The sequence below is a fragment of the Eurosta solidaginis genome, chromosome 1 (assembly GCF_040869045.1).
Source record: "Eurosta solidaginis isolate ZX-2024a chromosome 1, ASM4086904v1, whole genome shotgun sequence".
Taxonomy (NCBI): domain Eukaryota; kingdom Metazoa; phylum Arthropoda; class Insecta; order Diptera; family Tephritidae; genus Eurosta; species Eurosta solidaginis.
In genome coordinates, this window is record NC_090319.1 from 108,763,898 (window position 1) to 108,788,393 (window position 24,496).

The 24,496-nt window shown below is 43.7% G+C and overlaps 1 protein-coding gene and 1 pseudogene across 1 annotated transcript; one reads left to right on the plus strand and one right to left on the minus strand.

Moving 5' to 3' along the window:
* Positions 1-1,113: 1,113 nt before the first annotated feature.
* LOC137237565 (jerky protein homolog-like) lies at positions 1,114-1,921 on the minus strand (annotated as a pseudogene).
* Positions 1,922-3,557: 1,636 nt separating this feature from the next.
* Positions 3,558-11,273, plus strand: LOC137237572 (uncharacterized). Its single transcript, XM_067761353.1, is given in 3 exon segments — positions 3,558-4,263; positions 4,266-4,327; positions 11,061-11,273. Coding segments are annotated over 3 exon segments (981 nt in total).
* Positions 11,274-24,496: the final 13,223 nt, after the last annotated feature.

Here is a 24,496-nt window from a genome sequence, read left to right on the forward strand (position 1 = left end):
ATTACTGATTTTGTGCCTGGCGTGGTGCCACTAAAAAAACCAAAAAATATACGTTTCGGGAAATAACGGAATTGAATAACAAAGCTACAGTGAATAACGGAGCTTTTGTGAATAACGGAGGAACAAGTGAAATGAAACTACAAATTGACTTTGAATAAAATTAAGATAACCTGGTATTTTAAGGGCTCTTTTAAGCACCTTGCCATTCGACGCTTGCGAATGCAGCGTCAATTAAAACAAAAAAAAAGGAACTGCAGGCTGTTATAAATATTCTCACTATAAAAGAAAAATACTTGCTTGTGTCCTTTTCATTTGCTAAATTGCATGGAAATTTTCTTCATTATTATTAAAACAAGTCATAAAGTACATTGCGGAAAAAAATTCCTATTGTGGAAAATTCCTCCGAAGTTTATCTTCTGAAAAAGTTCTTTTTGAGTGTTTATTTCATATTTGACACATTGGTAACCAATGTGCTTAAAGGCAAATAGGCTAAGTCTGTACATGCAAAATCTACATATGTAAATATAAGCAAGCTGGAGTAAATTTCCATGTATAATCATTGCTTTAGATAACCATTGATACATTTTTCTATCTATATACAGTGGAGTTTGGATATAGGGAAATAGTTTCTGCAAGGCCTGTTCACAGTATCCAGGTTGTTCACTATATTAAGGTTGGAATTTTTTAACTTGGTTTATTTAATAAACTTTATTGGCTTTAAATTCATTATTATTATTAAAATAATATTTTCAAAAATACATACATATTATTGAAAGAATTTACGAATAGATGTTTGCTTTTTGTGTCGGAAATTGACTTTTGGACCGCTTTTTCGCGGAGACTTTTCAGTACTAGTATGCCAGCATAGTCAGTGGTGTTAGCTTCAGCCCATGCGATAGCTATATCGAAGCTTTTAATGGCTTCAGTAGCTTTTATTGAATTTCCGATCTGTCCTTCGCCTTTGCTGTCATCACCAGATTCTTCAGTATCCATGGCATAATTATCTAAATCAATTTTTTCGTCAACTGTCAACGTCAACGATTGAATTCCACTTCTCAATACCTTGTTCAGTGTAGGTTTCCCAAAACAAATAATGTTCACATACAAACTTAATTAACAGGTGCTTGTCAAGAGGGCGAATAAAATTACCTCCGGTAATACAATTTGCAGCAGACCCTGCATATCATGAACTTCTTTACATTTTTCCTGCAATATTTTTTGACGAAGTAAGCTCAAAGGAATATCATCGTCTTCATCCTCGCTTTCATTTGCTTCTGTAGTACTTAAGCATTCTAATAAAGGCTTCCAACATTTTACTATTACATTTGCCTGCAGCTGATTCCAAGCAAGCAAATTATACAGCATCCTTTAAAGTTAAATGTTTTAGAAATTGTGAGATGTCATCCTTTCCTGCAGCTAAAAACAGGAGATGCTTTTTGTAACACATTTTGATCCATAGGCTGAATTAAAGGCGTTACATTTGGAGGCATATAAATCACGAATATGGGTCCATAAGTAGTTTTAAATTCATCTTCTGGTGGATGGAAAGCGGCGTTATCAAGGAAAAGGATAGCTTTGGCTGGTAATCCTTTCTGTAGTAAATACTTTTGAACCTAATATCAATTAAAAACGAATAAATACTTTGCAAAAATGTCAGGAGTTGCATTATAAATGTACCTGAGGGCGAAGCAATGGTGAAATCATTTTCTGAAAATGGCAGTCATCCATGCATTCTTAGAGTTCCGATAGTCTACCAGGATGTCATAAGCCTTAAAAGAGCGCGGCTTCTTCGCATGCCCAAATATTAACGCTTGACTTTATGCTGACCAGTTGCATTTGTACATGCAAGGAAAGTAATTCTGGCCTTTTCTGCTTTTCTCCCCGGAGCTGTTTGGCTGACATACGTTCTTTCAGGAAGCATTTTCCAAAACAAGCCGGTATCGTCTGCGTTATATGCTTGGTCCTCGCAAAGCTTCAATTCGTAAATAATGTTTCTGAGTTTATGCTTAAAGGGATCAGTTGCCTGGATATCCGATGAAAGTTTCTCGCCACACACTTTTAAAAGTCGCATTCCAAAGCGAGTTTTAAATCCAGATAACCAAACGGGGCTGGTATGAAAGCTACTTTTTTTTTCTTAAAGTCAGCGTGCAGCTTCATTGATTTTTTCTTAACATTTCCCCAGTAACTGGACATTTTTTGTTTCGTTGAGCTATAAACTACTTGTATAACATTTTCTCCATGCGGGGATACTCGCCTTTTCTAAGAGTCTTCCGCTCAGATGCTCCGAATGCCTGGTGGGATATAATACTACGAGCATTTTTTTATTCCCGAAACTATTGATTTGGCCACACCATAAATCTTTGCTAAGGATGAAACACCAGCACCTTTCTCGAGTTTTTGAGCAATTTCAAGTTTTTGCTTTAATGGAAGGAATTTCCTCACAGGCATGATAACACTTAATTTATTAGCACATAAACACTTTTAAAAACACATAAAACAGTACACATTCACTCAGAAGCGTTTTGCACCCAACAAGAGACAAATAAAGACTGGCACCAAATACATATGAGCAGTTTCGGGGAATACCCGACTTTATTTCTGTTTAAGTTTTGTTTTTGTTAACAGTTTATGTTTGCCGTGGGGGTTAAGATACTTGGCTTGGATATCATACGTGGTTCCAGACTCTGGATCAGGGACTGGTATCAGTCCTAGACCAGCCATAGTGACGAATTGTCACACGTGATTAGTTATCACGTCCTGCACGAGGTACCCTGCTTCTACTGATAATGGCGGATCTAGAGAGGACAACTCGATAAAACCCGCACCCCTGAGTCATTGTGCCGAGCTCAGGGGAGGGAGGACCCTGTTAATGGTCAAGATCGGTACACAACGGTGACGAACTGGATTGTTAGGGACTTTGATTTTGACCATGTTTAGGAATTGATGACTTTGGGCTGGTAGGTTCGGTATTCTGCCACCTTAGTAGGTCGGGGTGAACCACTATCGAAACGGCTGGTAGGCAAATGCTGCACCTGCCCACATCCCGTTAAAACCGTGGTGGGCCTCAAGGTACGTTCTGGCTCCGTCGCCGTTAAGTTGGTGGTGTAGGTGCGGTTGAAGATTTTCCCGCTTTTCGTCCGGTCTGGCTCTGAACGCATTACCCATAAGGTAATGCGTCAACCTTCGCGTGGCCTCCCTGCGCAGCATAGATAATCACGGGACCGTTGAAGGGCGACTACACAATCGGCTCCGGATAGCGACCTTGAGGGGGGACTTCTTAGAATGGACACGAACACAAACAAAAAGGAGGGTAGGAGTGACGGCGAAGGTCGTCGTTGTGCGAGGGACGCGACAGGTGCGGAGAGCGCTCCGAAGCAGGTAGCTGGCAGCTGGGAAAGCTCCCGGGGGGCTGTGACAGGGAAAGGTAGAGGTCCGGCGAATGCGACGGACCAGCCCAGTACCAGTAAGGAAGCCCTGTGGCGAGGAGCTTTCCAAACGGGAGCCCTGGGGTCGAAGCCAGGAAAGATAGGCGATCGACGCCGCGTAGGCGCGGCGGAATGGATGCAGCTCAGATTTCTGAGAAGCATTCTAGGACGCTGGATTCGGCCAGGAGCGTCGAACTTTCCAACGACCACACACCGGCGTCGAACGATGCGGGTGAGCAGCAGGGTTTGGGGGCTAGGAAGCGGCAAAGGTCGGATGAGCGGAATGCCTCAACGACAAAAAGGGCCCGAGGACGTGGGGACGCAATTGCGTTAAGCGAAATCGCTAAACGAGCGGGCTCCATCACCCTCGGGGTCCTGGATAGGAGTATGGAGGATGGTGCCATCTCCCGAGAGGAGTGGACGTGAGTCACCAGCGCCATATCAGCGGCCTATATGACCGCTGTTATGGAGAGCCCAGGTCCGCGGCCATGCTTCGAATACTCGGGGTGGTATCATGGATTTAGACTAATTACTTGTGCTGACGAGCGGTCGGCCTGTATCTTTAAGAAAATGATTTCTTTGGTTGGGGAGGTCTGGAGGGGAGCCAGACTCGAGGCCGTGGAACGGAGGGATCTCCCCCTTTGACCGGAGGCTCGAGTGTGGCTGCCTGCTGGGCCCTCTCAGCCGGAGAAAATACGGAAGTTAATGCGTTATTGCAACCCGAAACTTCCGACGCATAACTGGAGGGTCATCAGAGTAGAGGAGGCTGTTGGGCCACGTCGGAAAGTGCTGATTGTGCTAAACGCAGAGTCCACCGGTCCCCTCTCTGACACGAGGGGATTATCTCCTATGGTCTCGAGCGTGTGGTTCTCAAAATCGACCAGGCCGATTCCAGGGAGACGGTTCTTCTCCCCCAGAGACTGTTCGGGAGGTGGAGGCGTCCACAGGGGAGCCAGTACCCATGGTTGTGGATGCTGACCCCGCTAATTTGGACGGCGAAAGCACTGTTGACGTCCCGTCAATAGCGGGATCTGTCACCACTGCTAGTGGTCTGGCTGATAGGGCAGAGGAGGATCTCCTAGTCTCCGAGGGCGAAGCCGCCAAGAATGGGGTGCAGAAGAAGAAGAGTGGTGTTGATGGAAATCCGTCAAATCAATCTTCAGCATTCTAAGGCGGCTTCCGCAAACTTGTTGCTCTGTCTTGAGTAAGGCGGAGTGGATTTAGTTATTGTCCAAGAGCCGTGGCTGAGTAGTAACTGCGGAAAAATTTCTGTATTAAAGACGGGAAAATTCAACACCTTGGTGCATGGGGAGGCAGGCAGGCCTAGATCCTGTGTGCTTATTAAAAAGGAATTTAAAGCTTTTATTTTCTCTAATTTCATCAATGCTGACGTAACCACGGTCTGCCTCGAGCGAGGCAGTAACGAATTGTGGGTGGTCTCAGCGTATATGCCCCATGGGGACGTAACGGGACAACCACGAAATAGGCGAAATCACCGCTGAAGCAAGGCGGAGAGGCGTTGGCGTAATCATAGGTGCCGATGCTAATGCACACCATAGCATATGGGGTAGCTCGGATACGAACACCAGAGGTGAGTCTTTATTTACTTTTATTGTAGATGAGGGACTTTGTATATGTAATAGGGGGAATGACCCGACTTTTATTAATGCGGTAAGGGAGGAGGTCCTAGATCTCACCCTGGTTAACAGAGAACTGGAAGATCGGATATCTGGTTGGCGGGTTCTCAACGAGCACTCCTCTGATCACCGATATATTCAGTTCTCGGTGAACGAAGAACGTCCCGGTAAAATATTTTTTAGGAACCCTAAAAGTACCAACTGGGACTTGTATTGTAGGAAGTTGGGAGAGCTATTGCCTGAGGCACCTATCGTTGGTTCGGACCTGTCCGAATCTAAGATAGACGGTCTGGTGGAAAACTTCACCTCGGCAAGCAATAACGCCTTTCAACTGTCCTGCCCATTGAAAACTTACAGGGGGAAGGGCAAGCCGCCCTGGTGGTCTGATTCTCTTGACGACCTAACAGCGTCCAGTAGGCGGCTCTTTAACAGAGCCAGGAGGAGTAAATTACCCTCGGACTGGGAGCTCTATAAGGTGAGTCTGGGGATTTATAAATATGAAATAAGGATAGCCAAGCGAGATTCATGGCGAAGCTTCTGCGAAAACGTAGAAGGCTGCAATGAATCCGCGAGGCTTAGAAAAATACTCTCTAGGAATCCCGCCCCTCGGGGGTATCTGAGAGATGATGGTGGAGACTGGTCGATGAGTAGCGAGGAGTCCCTAAGACTTTTACTGGACAATAATTTTCCCGATGTCCCAGTTGCACAGGGATCTTCGCTTGCATGGTCGGCGGTTGCTGGCCATGCAGAAATGCCTGCCATTACACTACGGGAAAGTCAAATATCCTGTGCTATAAGTTCGTTCAAGCCCTATAAGTCACCCGGCCCGGATGGCATCATTCCTGCGCAACTTCAAAAGTCTTTAGGGATTTCATGCCGCTGGTTGGCCATCATCTACACTAACTGCCTCAGACTTAACTATATCCCTAAGTCGTGGCACACAGTTAGGGTCATCTTCATTCCGAAGGCCGGCAGGAGCTCTCATATATCACCTAAGGATTCCAGGCCAATCAGTATCTCGTCGTTTCTTCTTAAGACGTTTGAGCGGTTGATTGACCTCTACCTACGGGAAAGGATACCTGGGGGGTTACTGTCGGCTTCACAGCATGCGTACTGCAAGGGCAGATCGACGGAAACGGCTCTCCATTCGATTGTAAAGCAAATAGAGGGGTCCCTAGAATGCAAAGAGTATGCTCTGGGTGCCTCTCTAGACATCGAGTGACTTTTAACAATGCTTACCGGCGGCAATCGAAAGAGCTCTGGTGGGTTTAGGAGTCGAAGCGGCTCTGGTTGAATTTATTAGCAAACTTCTATGCGGCAGAATTGTCGCAGCGGAGTGGGGAGGGGCCATAATTAAGAGAAAGGTGTGCAGGGGCACGCCACAGGGAGGTGTCCTATCTCCTCTGCTCTGGGTTGTGGTAGTCAACGAGCTTCTTGTGGAGCTGGAAGCCAATGGTGGTCGGGTGATTGCCTATGCAGATGACCTCGCTATCCTAGTCAGAGGCAAATTTCTAGGCACCCTGCGCGATGTTCTGCAGGGCTACCTGGATACTGTGGCTAGGTGGGCTGAATCATGTGGGTTGGCGGTCAACCCGGGAAAAACATAATTTTTTCTTTTTACAAGGAGATATAAGATACCCGACTTCAGAACTCCTTCGATTGGAGGGGTACCGTTGGTACTTACTGACAGGGAGGCCCAATGTGGAAGCTAGGGCCAGGAAGGCCGCGGTTGCCTTGTACTGCTGCAGGGGGCTATCGGAAAGAGATGGGGACTCACGCCAGGAGTAGTACAATGGCTTTATGAGGTGGTGGTCAAACCGATTCTGCTCTATGGGGTGCTGGTCTGGTGGAAAGCACTGGACATGGCGAGCACCTCCAAAATGCTAGTGTCACTGCCACGGACGGCACTTATTGGTATCAGTGGCGCTCTGAGAACAACACCTACCTTGGCACTGAATGTCATGCTGAATATACATACAGTGGATATTGCGGGAAAGGTAGCCGCGGCCCGGTCGTTGGTCAGGCTTCGTGATATGGGTTATATGCTTTCTGATTTCGGACACTCTAGCCTTCTTACTAGTTTCGACTTTATCCCGGACAGGACGGACTATTGCATGCCGATAACCGCTCCCTATGCAACCTTCACCCCAGTCATTCCCCCGAGGGAGGAGTGATGAAGAGTAATTATCTGGGGCATGGCACCGGTTAACTTGTTCACGGATGGGTCGAAGTTGGACGGAAAGGTTGGCGGGGGGGGGGGGGGGGGTCTTTTGTCAAGAGCTAAATGTAAGCCACAAGTTTAAGTTGGCTGATCACTGCAGTGTATTCCAAGCGGAACTTGCTACGGTTAAGGATGCGGTGGATGAAATGCTATCCAGCACTACTACGGTTAGGGAATTTAATATCTACTCTGATAGCCAAGCGGCTATAAAGGCCTTGAGCTCAACTACAGTGCGATCGATGGAGGAGGTCTGGGAGTGCCTGACCTCACTTCCGATTGCATCGAATTATTTTACAATCAAGATTATCTGGGCCCCGGGCCATAGTGATATTCCGGGTAACTGTCAAGCGGATCTCTTAGCCTGAATCGGTACAACTGAACCAGATGAAGATGGCTGTAGGGATTTCGGGATTCCGCTGGTCACCTGTGGATTGCTCTTCCATAGCTGGGCCTCGAGTCGGCTCAGCAAACGTTCGGCGGACACTACGTCTTGCAGGTAGCAAGATCTTTCTGGCCGAAAGTGGATGGCAGGTCTGCTGAAATAATTGGGTTCACTAAGGCACTGTCCCATGGGTATCCATGCGGTACGTCTCAATATATTGGAAACTCCATCCTGCTGCAGCTGTATGGAGGATGATGAGGTGGAATCACCAAATCACTTTATGCTTGATTGCCCAGCTTTTGCCAGAACTAGGCGAAAGTATTTCGGTCGCGACTCACTTGGATCTCCCGAGGAGATATCCAAGGTTGAGATCGGGATCATTCGGAACTTTATCGTTGCTACCCAACGATTCTCTAAGTAGTTACATCTACGTCACCGTTATTTTAGTTTATTATATGTGGTATCACAACGGACCTTCATGTTGTCCAAGTGAGCTTCCCATCAGGGAAGCTACCACCCAACCTAACCTAACCTTATGCTTGCCGTTGCGTTTAAAACTTTGTTCACTATTTCGATTTTTCGATAGTTCACTATTTAGAGTACTCAATGTAAATTTTTATTATATCGAGGTGTTCATTATACCGGGGGTTCACTATTCAAATTGTGTATGTATGTAGGTATAGATCGGGTTGCGTCCTAAAGGGATGGACCGATCACAACCAAATTTGCACAACCCACTTGAAACCTTCCAGGGATGGTCATAGGCTAAAAATAATTTCGATATATAAAAGGGGCGTGGCACCTGCCATACAAATGGATTCTTTGATACTGCATAATTCTGAAGGTATTCATGCTGGAACATTGAAATTCAGAAAGGAGTTATATGAAGTCAATCCTTAACACCACCAAGAAAATGCGCGGTGAAGGGGAAGGGGGCGTGGCACCTCCCATACAAATGGAATATATCATACTGCATATCTCTGAATGTAGTAATGGTAGGATAATGAAAATTGGTAAGGAGCTATATGACGTTAAGTCCTAACACCTCCAGTAAAATGTGGAATTGGGGAAAAGGGGGCGTGGCACCTTCCCAACAAATGGGATTTTTCAGAACTATGGCTGCCGTACAAACTTAGGTTAATTTAAAAGCTAAAGTTTGACTACAGAGTTGAGTTTGGCTCTTATTCCTTTTGTACGTTTAATAATCTGCCGCCGTTAAAATTTTTTGTTAACTTCAGTCTATCCGCATATTCTATCACCTCCCATATAAATGGAATTTTTATTCTATATATCTCTGGATGTATTAATGGTAGGATGATGAAAATTGGTAAGGAGCTATATGACGTTAAGTCCTAACACCTCCAGTAAAATGTGGAATTGGGAAAAAGAGGGCATGGCACCTTCCCTGTAAATGTGATTTTTCAGAACTATGGCTGCCTACAAACTTAGGTTATTATAACAACTAAAGTTTGACTACAGAGTTGTTTGGCTGTTATTCCTTTTGGATGTTTAGTAATCTTACGCCGTTAAAATTTTTGGTAATTTCAGTCTATCCCTCTTGAATGTTGGTCGCCTTGTCGTGGAGAAGGAGCTTAAGTATCATGTTATAATCTCCTCTAGGGAGGGGTCCCAACACGAGACGAACTAAGAGGAAAGCCCCATATGTCCTGCAGCGTCAACTTGGTGTTCAGAAGAACGCATCACTTGTCGCTGCAGGAGATGTGAGGATTGCCGCACCAACAACACCCAAGCCAAGATGTTGAGGTACCCGTGCCGATGGCTGTGTGGTCAGCGGGTGTATATTGAAAGGCTGATAGCGAACGGTCTCCTCCGATGCCCGAACAAGGTCGGTTGTATAAGTGCCTTATCCCCGGTATGCTGGCTCTGCCGGGGGTTGACTAACCATTCCATGCAAACTCGTGGGAACTGTATGTCCGAAATAAATAAAAATAATAAAAAGGAGGGGGAGAAAGAGAGCGTTGTGGGAACACTCTCTGAACACGATCTTCTGGCTAGCATCCAGGAGGGCGTTGAAGAGGTCGGCCAGGGTACCAGCCACAGTACCCCTGTCGCACCCAGCCAAATCAATATCCAAAATCAAGATAGAAAGGGGAGCACACCAGCCAAAGTAGCTCCCAAGAGGTCGAAGAAGTCCTCAGGCACTCTGCTGAAAACTAGGGCTGAGGGCTCTCTTCATCCTCAAGAAGATAGCCAGAAATGCGGAAAAAGGTGAGGCTCACGAGCGGGACGCCGAAGATAAGGTGTGCTGCGAGGCAGTGGTCAAGGGGTACGAGACCGCCCTCGCGCACAAGCCCACAGTGCAGCTCCAAACAAACAAACAACAACCAGCTTAAAAACAGTCGGTGAAGCGCAACCGGTCACAAGCGGTGAACGAGCGCGACGTCGGGGAGGTACTCCAGCAGACTGACGGTGCTTCTACCAGTGCTGCGGCATCGGACAGACCCACTTACAGAGAGGTGGTCAGGGACCTCCTCCAAGATGTTCTGGTCGATGGTGAGAGCAATGGCGAGAGGGAGGTTCTGGCGGCTTGGAGCTCCATCGAGGGACGGCTAGCGGAAATGGTCGTCGAGCACCTGATGGAGGTACAAACCCCAGTTCCCGCCTTCAACTGCGAGGAGGTATGCCGCGGCTGCAGGGTAATCAAATGCGCGGATGGCTTCTCAAGGGAGTTTCTTGAGAGATGTGTTGTTAAGATTAGCAACGCATTTGATGGCCTTACGTTAAAGGTCATCCCAGCTTCGGAGATTCCCAGGAGGCCCCGGGCGCGCATCTGGCTACCCAAAATGCCAAAACTAAAACTGGATGCACAAAAGATAATACAGTGCCTAAAGCTCCAGAACTCGGACGTCCCGATGGACGACTGAGCTCTGATCAAGTTAGAGCAACAACATAGCCATAAAATAGCCAAACCGTGCTGCTGCTGATCAGCAACGAGTCCCTGGGGGCACTCGAGCGAAGGGGAAACCGCCTGAAGTTTGGCCTGAGGGAGGCCAAAGTGAAGGTTTTCCCGGCGGCAGTGGCACCAGACAATAATCTGGAGGAGATTGACGAAGCCAACAAACTCCTGGGGGAGCTCAACCGGGCGGAGCTGGGTCGTCAATCCTCGGAAGGGGAGCAGGCGAGTCTCAACCCAATGCTCAGGGTGTCTCAAAGTAACCTGGAGCACTCAAAAGTCGCCTCGAATAACCTGCTGGTCCTCCTCAGGGGGAGGACATCGATGTCTGCCTAGTGCAGGAACCATGGGTATGGCGGCCACAGGTTATGGGCCTAAAGACCCGAAACTATAACCTCTTTTACACACATGGAGAAGGTAAACCGAGGGCTTGTATCCTCATTAGGAATACTATTAATGCTTTCTTTTTACCTAATTTCAGTACTTACGACGTTGCCGTGGTCAAGGTCGAGTCAAGAAGCGGCCGAAGCATGACGGTCGCCTCGGCTTATATGGCCCACGATCGACCCGCTCCTCCAGAGGAGGTAGCGCAAATGACAGCAAAAACAGCCAAGAAGCAGACGGTCGTTATGGGTTGCGACGCCAACGCAAGGCACGCGGTTTGGGGGAGCAGCGAGATAAACGAACGGGGTGAGTCTCTGTTTGAATTTATATTAGCTAACAACCTTTACGTATGTAACAAGGGCAGATCTCCCACCTTTAGTTTTCCGAGTATGACGAACTACCCGGGATGGAAGGAAGTCCTTGATATAACACTAACATCTGACTCCCGGGAGCTTACGGTAAGAAACTGAGAGGTGTCGAAAAAACTTTCCCTGTCGGATCACCGGTTGATCCTTTTCAACATAGACTGGGAAAAAGAAATAAATCAGCCGCACAGAAACCCTAAACGGACGTCCTGGAGCCTATTTAACAAGATAGTCAGTGATAGGCTCCATATAAGTAGGACGCCTATCCAATCTACAGACAGACTTGACGACCGAGTCCGGTCTCTGGAGAAAAGTTTTCAGGTGGCCTTTAAAGTCTCCTGTCCATTCTCGAGGAGCAAAAAGATCTTCCCACCGTGGTAGGACAAAATCTCAGCGACCTGAGGTCAAAGCTGCGGAGGGTCTTCAACGACTGTCACTTCAGGGACGATTTCCAGGAGTACAGGACGGCTCTGAGGGAGTATAAGAAAGCCATATGGACAGCAAAATCAAGCTCCTGGCGAGAACACTGCGAGTCGATTGAGTCCACGAAGGACTCAGCCAGGCTGGGAAAGATTCTTGCCAAGAGTCATTCAAATAAGACATTTGTCAAGCGCGCCGATGGAACATGGGCAGGATCGGCGGCTGAGACTCTAAACATCCTTGTAGATGCTCACTTCCCGGATGGATCGGGGGAGGGAGTACGCGATACAGAGACGGCACATCATGAAGTACCTGTTGGCCTCATAGACAACCTTTTAGCGGAGAAGAAAATTGCCTGAGCAATAGATAGCTTCTCTCCATATAAATCACCGGGCGTGGATGTTATTCTACTTATTACGCTACAGAAGACTCAGAAATCTTTGGTTAAGGAACTAAAGGAGATCTTCGAGGCATGCATTCGTCTCAACCACATTCTGATCTTGTGGACGAAAACAAGGGTGGTTTTCATCCCTAAGGACGGCAGAAGGAGGCATGAAGTAGCCAAAGACTTTCGGCCAATAAGTCTCACGTCCTTTGTTCTGAAAACGTTCGAAAGGCTACTAGATATACATATACGGGAGCTTCTGGGCGAGGCTCCACTTTCCACGGCACAGCACGCGTACCTGAGAGGGAAATCCACAGAAACCGCGCTACATGAGGTAGTTCGAACGGTAGAAAAGTCCCTTCATCACAAGCAGTTTACTCTGGCTGCGTTTGTTGATGTGGAAGGCGCGTTTAACAATGTAAGAGCCGAAGCGATTGAGGCTGCCCTCGGTAGGGCAGGGGTTGAAGAGCCACTACGGCTTTGGATTTCAACCCTGCTTCGCAACCGCGAAATAACAGCAGAGCTAGGCGGAGCTAGTGTTGGCAAGCAGGTATGCAGAGCCACACCACAAGGGGGTGGGTGCTTTCACCTCTGCGTTGGTTGATCACCATAAATGAAATCCTAGGAAAACTTAACGCAGGGGAGGGGGGGGGGGGGGGTTAAGATCGTGGCGTATGCCGACGATGTGGCGATCTTGGTCTCTGGTCCTTTCCCCTCCGTAATGAGCGAAATCATGGAAGGGGCCTTGGCTAAACTCAGCAGGTGATCACAGGGATGTGGCCTTAGGTTAAATCCCAACAAGACGGACCTGCTTCTCTTCACGAGGAAGTACATTCCACCTGCCTTCAGTCTACCATTCTTAAACGGCCAGCAACTAATCCTCATCGAGTACCAAGCATCTGGGGCTAACAATTGACTGCAAGTTGAATTGGAAAGTATGCATCGAAGAGCGGGTACGGAGGGCCTGCATCGCCTTCTATGCCTGCAAATCAATGTTTGGTAAGAAAGCTCTAAGTAAGAGCTACAATCTCACCAGCCTGCAAAATGTCCAGCGCACTGCGTGTGTTGGTGCCATAGGGGCCGGACGCACTTGCCCCACAGCTGCTTTAGACCCCATTTTGCAACTGCTTCCGATCGACTTGCATGTACTTTGTACATCGTCACAAACCGCACTGAGACTCAGGGAGTCTGGGTGTTGGAAGGATACTCAGCAAGGGCATAGTAGTATCCTAAAGAAACTTCCGGATGGTACATGTAGTACCGAGACAGATTACTACCCTCGCAAACTGAAGTTTGAGTACGGTTGTAATACCGCCATTCCAAGCAGGAACGAGTGGAAGAGAAACCCGGGCATAAGGGTCGACGACATCCAAATCTACGCTGACGGCTCCAAGATGTAATCGGGAGTGGGGGCCGGAGTCTACTCTGAGTCCCTAGATTTGTCTGCATCATTCAGACTCCCATCGCACTGCAGCGTGTTTCAAGCAGAAATCCTCGCGATTTGGCAAGCCTGCAAATCACTGGAAGGCTTGAATGTAGCTGGTAAAGTTTACATCCTGTCGGATAGCCAAGCAGCGATAAATGCGCTTTCCTCGCCACACGTTAACTCAAAATTAGTGTGGGCTTGTAAGCGACTCATATCCCAGTTATCCACCAATCTAGAACTATGCGTTATCTGGGTCCCGGGTCATAGGGAGATAGCGGGTATCGAGAAGGCCGAAGAACTGGCACGCAGGGGCTCATCGGAGATGAACGAGGAAATAACCAGTGTCGAAATAGGCATACCCTTAGCAGTAGCCAAGGGGAATATCCAAAGCTTCTACTTGAAGAAAGCACTAACAAAGTGGAATAACATCACCACCTGTGCAATATCAAAATCCATTTGGTTAAAGTATGATGGAAAGAGAACGAGAAGTCTTCTGAACAAATCCAGGGCCAACACACGCAAACTGATAGCAGTCTGCACCGGTCATTGGGCAGTAGGCACGCATGCGGAAAAGATGGGCATTCCCTATAATGACTACTGCAGAAGCTGCAAAGATCCAAATGCCAGGGAGACAGTAGAACACTTTATGTGTAAATGCCCGGCTCTAGCTAGAGCCCGACTAAGGTTCCTTGGAACCCCGTTTCTAGAAGACCTCAGACGTTTATCTGTGATAGCAATCCCGTTTATCTGTGATAGCAATTCTTAATTTTATGAACAACTACCTACCAGTCTATCCACATCTTCTATCTATATACATAAAGTTAAAATTATGAATGTTTGTATGTAGGTATAAATCGGGTTGCGTCCTAAACGGAGCGGCCGATCACATCTAAATTTGAATCACCCACTAAAAACCTTCCAAAGATGGTCATAGGCTAAACATAACTTCAATATAAAAAAGAGGGTGGCACCTACCATACAAACGAAATGCTTGATACAGCATAACTCTGGAAGTCATGCAAGAACATTGAAATCCAGTAAAGAGTTAAATTGGATCAATCCCTAACACCACTTAGAAAATAAGGGGTGGGTAAGAAGGGGCGTGGCACCTCCCATACAAATGGAATAATGAAAATTGTTATGGAGCTATATGACGTTAAGTCCTAACAGCACCAGTAATATATGGAATTGAAAAAAAAAACAAGACTAATAGGACTTTCAGAACTATGGCTGCCTTAAAAACTTAGGTTATTTCAACACGTAAAGTTTGATTGTAGAGTTGGGTTTGGCTGTTATTCCTTTAGTATTCTTTTATGTTATCTTTTGGGTTGGTTTTGCATACGCATGGAGGAACCGGAAAAATACATTTCTGTTTAATTTGATATTGATTATGTAATTTTAAGGTGTAATGATCATCCCAAAGGTGGTGCTTTCCTGTTACTTGCTGGAACCGCCGTAGTTGAAGTAAATGCGTGCTTTTTCGTCTATAGACGGCCTAACGTACACAAATTTACTCTTTTCAGAAATATGAGAGGGCATTTTGGCGGAAACACTTCAGCAGCAGCTTTTGCTAAATAACTTCTTCAAATTGATTATGGCAAAACTCCTATTCCTTACTAACAGATTTGATTTCTTTTCCTGCAAGTTTTTGAGAAATTATGACATCACCTGAAGCTTAAATATCTAATGTTTCTTCCAAATATTGAATCTATCTGTACAAACTATAAATTGCTTTGAGAAAGGGCATTTTTGGCATCGTAAAATAAGGATGTTAATATCACTAGAACCAAGCCAACTTATCACTATATTAACACAGTCGTGGAAGAGTCCCAAGCTGTGCATATCCGATTGAGTTTATTAGCTCTTTTGAGCCATCAGAAATTTCTCCTCATCTATTGATCCTTATAAAAGGGCCTATAATATCATAACATATATGCTTCGTTATTTCGATTCTCCACGCTTATGTAGTGGGACAAGACTTTTCATCAAAAAATTTTTACGGATATCATTGAAGCAATTCATTTTATCGGAAAATTTCGAAAACAAAATAGTGTAAAACCAAGGATTCCATTGATACCGATAGATTTGTCTTTTCAATTTTAAATGCCTCAAATTTCCTATCCCTATCAATGAAGCTCAAGGACGATCATTAGATGCGAAGCAAGGGATTGATGAGCGCAATACAAACTTTTATAGCTTCAGAGCTTATGCAACTCAATTGTCAACCTCAACTACGCGAGGGGAATCCTGTTACAAATATGATTATATCATAACCAAACAGTCATTAGCTGTAGCAGAAGCCAATCTTACCAACTCATGTTTTACCTATGGTCAGTTACGCGTAGCTTGCATATTTTTATAGAAACGTGGGGTAAAACCCACGGTCATAAGCTAGTAAAAAATAAAAGGCGCCGACATGCTTCACTCCCGAAATCACTGCAGAGTGGCCACCCCGCTTAGAAAGTTTTCTAATTAAAAAAACTTGTTTCCATTTTTTTATGTTGCTTTGGCCGGGACTTGAACCCAGGATATTCGGTGTTGTAGGCGGAACACGCTAGTATTAAGTATAAAGGAAAATCTCAATTTGAAAACTGAATTTCACACGTGTCCCACAACTTATATTAACGCCCCGATTCTAGTGTGGTAACAACATTCTTCACCACGGTAACGAAATCATGTGGCATCTTTTATACCTGTATAGACCTGTATGTGTGTGTGCCTGCACTCATGACAGTGGATGGCGTTTGATGAAGACCAGCGAGTAGTTGTTAGTTACCTAGTTAGTTGAATATATGAATTACAGGTGTTGGTTGTGAACCCATTGGCTACGAGCCCATAATATTTGTGCAACATTCAACTACAATTAAAGATACTTTATTAACGTATTTGTGTGACTCATTATTGTGTACGCATAGTATAACAGGTGAGTTATTACAGTGGCGACGAGGATGGGATCGATAGATCGAAAATAAAAATTAGATTTTCACAATTGGAAGTGGCGGAGGTGGCGGCCATTTTCTTTTGTGGATTCTGCTCAGACGAATATTTACTCGCTGAATTTGCAGTATTGATAACGACAAAATGTTTCGTTACAGAGATTTTTCGCTAGAGCTGAGACACATTAAATTGTGCTATTGATAAATAGATACGATAACCGAAAGAAATTAGCACATTCAATTCTGCATATCAGAAATAATCAAAGCAGATCTAATTACCTGATTTCAGACTGCAAGTGACGAATTAAATTTTGTCTAGAGCAGACACGAATCGGAGGTGACGAATTGAATTTTGTCAGAGGTGCAGGCGTTAAAGACACTGCAGTGGTTACAAACCAACCGAGTGGGAGGCAACCCATAGGTAGAAAATTTGCGCATTTAATTGGGCATATAATTATTTGATTTCAGATATATTTAAAGCAGTACATTTAATTGTACAAAATGACAGAAATTCGCCCGTTTCTGTGCGATAATATTGATAGAGCGCTGATACGATCAGAATGGGAAAAGAGGCATAGGTCCTTCTCTTTATATCTTCAGGCAGAAGATATAAATGATGAAATAAAGAAAAAGAACAAATTGTTACATTTGGGCGGTCCACAGCTACAGGAAGTGGCATTTAATATTCCGGGTGCTTTGGTTGAATCCGATGGGAAGACAAATGTTTTCAAAGTACTGCTAGATAAGCTGGACGAATATTTTTCACCAAAGCGTAACTCGACTTTTGAGAGGCACCTGTTCCGCAATCTGTCCCCTAGCGAGGGCGAGAATTTTAATAAATACTTGTTGCGTCTTAGAAATCAAGTGTCTAAGTGCGAGTTTGGGAAAACGGCGTCGGAAATTGTCGAAATTTGCGTGAAAGACAAAATTATTGACTCTTGGGCCCCTGTTGACCTTAAAAGGAAACTGCTCGAAAAGGAACAGAGTCTGAATGAAATAATCGAGTCCTGTCAAATTTACGAGCAAATCAGTAAAAAAACGGGGTCCATGTTCACAAAATCAAGCGAAGAAAAAGTCAACAGGATTTCAGCCAAAACATCCGGAGGGAGACATGATGTGGAAGAGTGTATGAGATGCGGTCAAAAAGGTCACGGGAATAAGGACTTGAAATGTCCAGCGAGATTCCTAAATGCAACAAATGTGGTCTGGTGGGAGATTTCGCAAGAAAATGCAAGACCAAAAAGCGCAAACTCAACAGCAGTGGACATAGTTCACCCAAAAAGCGGTCAAGGGCGTTTAAGGTGCGTAATGTGGAGGATGGAAGCGAACCGGAAGAAGAAGTTCGAGAGCTGAATTGCTTCAAGATTACAAATGACGCGTCTGATGATGAAAAACTGAGATGTGACATTGGGGGTTGTGACATACCAATGATTATTGACTCGGGTACGCGATTCAACTTGGTTAGTGAAAATGATTTTAAATTGTTAAAGAACAATGCAGCAGTTCTATGGAATGAACGAAAAGACTCGCCCACTCATTTCAAAGCTTATGCGTCGAATCAAACACTTAATGTCCTGCGAGTATTTGAAGCACCGATAGGAATACGTAATGTAGAAAGAATTGCTACCTTCTACGTGATCGAAAATGGATGTCAGTCACTATTAGGGCGCGACACGGCAACGAAGCTAGGAGTACTGAGGCTGGGAACAAACGTAAATCGGGTAGATAGAGTAGAACCTTTCCCAAAAATGCTGAGGGTGAAAATTAAATTATCAATAAATCCAGATGTTAAGCCGGTACAACAGGCAATGCGACGAGTCCCTGTGGCTTTGGAGAAGAGGGTCGAAGATAAAATAGACCAAATGCTTGCACTGGATATAATTGAGCCGGTGTCGGGACCCACATCGTGGATTTCACCAATAGTGATTGTCGTCAAAGAAGGAGGCGAAATAAGACTGTGCATCGATATGCGCAGGGCAAATCAAGCCGTATTACGCGAGAATTATCCACTCCCCACATTTGAGGTATTTATGACCAAACTAAGAGGAGCCAAGTTCTTTCCAAGAATTGACCTGAAATGGGCATACCACCAGTTAGAGTTGGACGAGTCCAGCCGCCACATCACTACGTTTATCTTACACAAGGGCGTCTTTCAGTACAAGAGACTGATGTTTGGAATAAACTCAGCTCCTGAAATATTTCAACGCGTGATAGAAAAGCTTTTATGCTCGTGCAAAAACGCACTAAATTACATAGATGATATCATCATATTCGGAAGAACAGAGCAAGAACACGATGAAGCTGTCAAAAAAGTGGTAGGCATATTCAAAAACAACAATCTCCTACTGAATGAAGCGAAATGTGTGTGGAAGTTAAGACAACTCAAGTTTCTTGGCCATTTGCTATCCGATGAGGGCATCGCACCAGATCCTAGTAAAGTCCAGACCATCAGGGATTTTCGGGCTCCACAATCAAAGGAAGAGTTGAGAAGCTTCTTAGGGTTGGTAACGTACGTAGGCAAATTCATCCCCGATCTCGCTAGCACGACTGAATCGTTAAGGTGTTTACTGAAGCTAAATTGCAGGTTCACTTGGGATGAACCCCAAAAAGATGCGTTCAACAAACTAAAACTCGCTCTCTCTGAGATACCTAAGTTGGCATATTTTGACCCTAACAAAAAACGCGGGTCATAGCGGACGCTAGTCCAGTTGCGCTAGGCGCGGTATTGGTGCAAACCGATCTCGCTGGCGAGGCCCAAGTCATATCATTCTCAAGTAAAAGTTTTCAGACACAGAGAAGCGATACTCTCAAACGGAAAAAGAGAGTCTGGCACTGGTTTGGGCAGTCGAGAGGTATTACTATTACCTGATGGGGTTAGAATTCGAGCTAGTCACTGACCATAAGCCACTAGAGACAATCTTCAAGCCGACGTCGAAACCACCGGCTAGGATAGAAAGGTGGCTCCTTAGGTTACAACCTTTCAAATTTAAGGTCACATATCGGCCAGGCAAAGAGAATATTGCGGACTCCGTGTCAAGGCTCTGCAAAGTCGTGAATGCAAACACCTTTGACAACGACCACAACAATAACATTTTTCACATTGTCGAGATCTCCATACCTTCAGCTATGGGAATATGCGAGGTTGCGAAGGAAAGTACCAAGGATCAGGAATTGGTAGACGCTGTATCATACGTGAAAAATGACTTGTGGGAGACGAACAAAACTAGCACATTTTATCCATTCCGGTACGAATTGTCGGCGGTAGGCGACATCTTACTTCGAGGCACTCGAATCGTTATACCAAAAACTTTAAGAGAGAAAACGCTACAGCTGGCCCATGAAGGACATCCGGGGGAATCAGCCATGAAGCGGAGATTACGGTCCAAAGTGTGGTGGCCATTAATAGACAGAGATGCGGAATCATTTGTGAAAAGATGCGTAAATTGCTTACTAGTTTGTCAGCCAAATAAACCAGCACCAATGCAAAGGCACTCGTTTCCGAATGGACCATGGCAATGCGTGGCCACTGATCTTCTCGGTCCACTCCCAAATGACGAATACGTATTGGTATTGATCGACTATTATTCCCGATATCAAGAAGTCAAGTTCACTAAAAGAATTATATCTGAAGTCATAATTTCCATTTTGCGAGAAATTTTTAGTCGGTTGGGGATACCAAATTCATTAAGAGCGGACAACGGCCGGCAGTTTGTGAGTGGGGAGTTTAAGAGTTTCTGTCAAACCCACAACATGGAACTAATCACAACCCCTCCATACTGGCCGCAGGCTAATGGAGAGGTCGAGAATATGAACCGCTCGTTAGTAAAACGTTTAATAATAGCACACAACAACAAAAGAGACTACAAGAAGGAAATTCAGGACTTTACGCTTATGTACAATGTTACTCTTCACGGTACAACTGGGACATCACCATCTGAACTTATGTTCAGTCGCGTTATCAGAGATAAGATCCCGGGGATACAAGACTTGACAGGCGATATGCTGGATTCAGCGGCCAGAGATTTAGACATGATCAACAAGTGGAAGGGGAAAGAGAAGGCAGATACGAAGCGCGGAGCGAAGAACCTGATATTGAAGTGGGAGATAAAGTGGTTTTACGAAATGTTATATTCCCACACAAACTCACACCAGCGTTCGATCCAACGGAGTATGTAGTAAATGAAGTAAATGGAAACGAAGTGACGATAGCGGCGAATGGGAAGTCGTTGAGAAGAAACATAAGCCATGTCAAAAGACTGCCGGTTACCAAAAACGCTAATCCTTCTATTTCAGGAGAACACCAAAACGCCGCAGAATTAGCTACACAGTCTGCTACCACGACAACAGTACCAACGAAGGCCGCAAGTGACATGGTTCCACAAAGCGAGGCGTCGTCGGCAACACCTACCGCATAAGGCTGTAACAGTATAATCATCAACAATTCGCACTACCTCAAATTCACAGCTAGAAAGGAGACTCAAAAATAAGGGAGAGATGTATAGACCTGTATGTGTGTGTGCCTGCACTCATGACAGTGGATGACGTTTGATGAAGACCAGCGAGTAGTTGTTAGTTACCTAGTTAGTTGAATATATGAATTACAGGTGTATGGTTGTGAACCCATTGGCTACGAGCCCATAATATTTGTGCAACATTCAACTACAATTAAAGATACTTTATTAACGTATTTGTGTGACTCATTATTGTGTACGCATAGTATAACAGGTGAGTTATTACAATACCCTTTTGGTATTCTACCTGCGAAAGTAGCTGGATAATTTTTTACCTACAAAGGTAGGTGGCAGGCATGCTTAACCAACGAACCGATATCATTTCGTTACGATAATTAACATTAATAAACGAAACAAAGTCATTTCGTTTCATTTATTAACGTTAAGAACGTCAAATTAACGAAATGATTTTGTTTCGTTTTCCGTCATATCAAAACGAAATCAAATTTTCGTATTTATCCGATCAGTTAATTTATCTAATTTTGTATATAATAAGCTGGTCTGATCTATTTATGTGGGGTGCGAATAAGACAAAGCTTTTTCCACCTTACAGCTCAACGTTTCGCTAAGATTTTCTTAGCATCTTCAGGAGCGTAACTGTAAGTTTATTTAGAAATCCATAAAAAAATACAAAAACAACATTAGTAGGTGTTACATATAGGTGCACAAAGTTTAAAACACACATTAAACATTTATATCTAACTTACACTGAAAATGGTAGATTTTTGTTGCACTAAATATTTACGTTAAAAAAACTAAACAATGATATTGTTGCATTAAATTTAACAAAAACATAAACATACAATGTTGATACCATCATTCGTGGTACTCTTGTCATACTAAACTAAACTATAAACATAACAAATAAGTCGCGGCTATTTCATCGGTGTCTTCTTTCTTGTTAATCGTATATTCCCTTTTCTGCATTATACGTAGGCTCTCTAAAGTATATCTCGTCTTTTCTCTTCGTTCCTTATCTAGTATTCTTGTGTTGGCAAAATCAGCTGAGTGGTTGCTTGTTATTGCATGCTGTGATAGTGCTGTGCTGTGTTTTTGTTTTCTTATATCAGCTTCGTGCTCTGCTAGTCTGGTGCTTAAATTACGCTTCGTAGTCCCGATATAAATCTTGTTGCAATTCTCGTTGTTGTTGCCTTTGCAAGTTACTTCGTACACTACATTACTTTGTTGTTGCTGGTCTATTGGGCTTTTTGTTTTTGTGAAGCATGTCGCTAGTGTGCAATTCGATTTGTAGGCTAAGCATAAGTTTGGTTTTTGTATAATGTTTGTGAAATTTTCTGAGAGCCTGGGAACGAATGTGACGCTAAAGTATCTTTTGGGTTCATTTGCCATATCTGTAGTTGGTGATGGATTTATTATATTTTGCATTTCTATTATTTTTTGTTGAATTAAGTTATTGGTTAAGTGATCTGGGTAATTATTTTTCTTTAGCGTTCTTTTAATTAATTTAATGTTGGCGTCATGAAATTTGGGATGACTTATTGTCAGTATTTTGTGTATGAAGTTTCTCGCAGTATTTACTTTGTATTTTTTAGGCTGTGAGGATAGGAAGTTTATTAGGCGTCCAGATGATGTAGGTTTGGTGTACCAGTCTAATATTATATTGTTGTTGTTCTTGTGTATTCGGACATCGAGAAATGGGATATTGCCGTTTTCCTCCATTTCCATGGTGAACTTTAGTCTTTCATGATATTTATTAAGAGTTTTTAAGATGAGTTCCGCGTCATTTCTCTTGATTATAGCGAATATGTCGTCCACATATTTCACTAAAAATTTTATGTTTGTGTTATTTTGTTGTTTTAGTTCTGAGAAAGTATTGTCAAGTATTTCATCCATTACTATATCTGCAATCGTCGGGGAAAGGGGGTTACCCATGGGCATTCCAAATGTTTGAGTATAAATTTTATTGTTGCAAACGAAATAGTTGTTGTCCTTTAGGCAAAAGTCTAATATGCTTTGAAATTTATTCTTTGGTATATTTGTTGTTTTTTTAATTCTGTCCCATTTTTTCATTATTATTTTCGAGGCTAAAGTGGTCGGTATATTAGAGAAGAGAGACAACATCATACGACACCAACACATCTTCATCACATATATTTACATTAGATAACCTTTCTTTTAGGTCATACGCATTGTTAATGTTGTATTTCTCAGATATTAATGTTTGGAGAATTTTTCCAATATGTTTGGACAAAAAATAACACGGACCATTAGTGGACGATACAATAGGACGTAGCGGACATTCAGGCTTATGTGATTTGGGTAATCCATAAAGTCGGGGGGCTATGGCTGTCGAGCTTGTCATTTGTTGCTTTTCTTTTGCACATATGAGTTTTGCCTTATGAAGATCGTATACAATGTTATTGTTTTTTCTCTGTAGAGTGTTCGTTGGATCATTACGAATTACCTTGTAAGTTTTCTTGTCTCCTAGTAGCTGGTCAATCTTTTCGTTGTATTCCGTTTTGTATAGAGCAACTGTTTTATTCCCCTTGTCTGTGTCTGTGATAATTATGTCATCTTTGTGAAGTTTAAGGAATGTTTTTGTTTTCTTGTATGTTTCAATTATGAATTTTTCTGCTGAGTTATGACGTATGTTTTCGGAAAAGAAACAGAACTTAAAGGAAAAATAAATGATCTTAAGCGCGAAAAATTACGAAAACTGGGAATCAACGTAAACACCGACTGGTTCGTTAACAGAACGAACATTGTGTTTCCCGAAGAGGTTAAATGGCTCCTCTCACTAGGCAGAAAATTTACACTGCCAACAACAAACCAAAATTTCTCAACCATACGCACGATAGCTGAAATGGAACAAATATTTCAAACAATAGAGGATGAAAAGGATAAAGAAGTAGCAAGAAATAAATTAAGCAACAGAATTTTACTTTACAAGCGAAACATACGTCATAACTCAGCAGAAAAATTCATAATTGAAACATACAAGAAAACAAAAACATTCCTTAAACTTCACAAAGATGACATAATTATCACAGACACAGACAAGGGGAATAAAACAGTTGCTCTATACAAAACGGAATACAACGAAAAGATTGACCAGCTACTAGGAGACAAGAAAACTTACAAGGTAATTCGTAATGATCCAACGAACACTCTACAGAGAAAAAACGACAACATTGTATACGATCTTCATAAGGCAAAACTCATATGTGCAAAAGAAAAGCAACAAATGACAAGCTCGACAGCCATGGCCCCCCGACTTTATGGATTACCCAAATCACATAAGCCTGAATGTCCGCTACGTCCTATTGTATCGTCCACTAATGTTCCGTGTTATTTTTTGTCCAAACATATTGGAAAAATTCTCCAAACTTTAATATCTGAGAAATACAACATTAACAATGCGTATGACCTAAAAGAAAGGTTATCTAATGTAAATATATGTGATGAAGATGTGTTGGTGTCGTTTGATGTTGTGTCTCTCTTCTCTAATATACCGACCACTTTAGCCTCG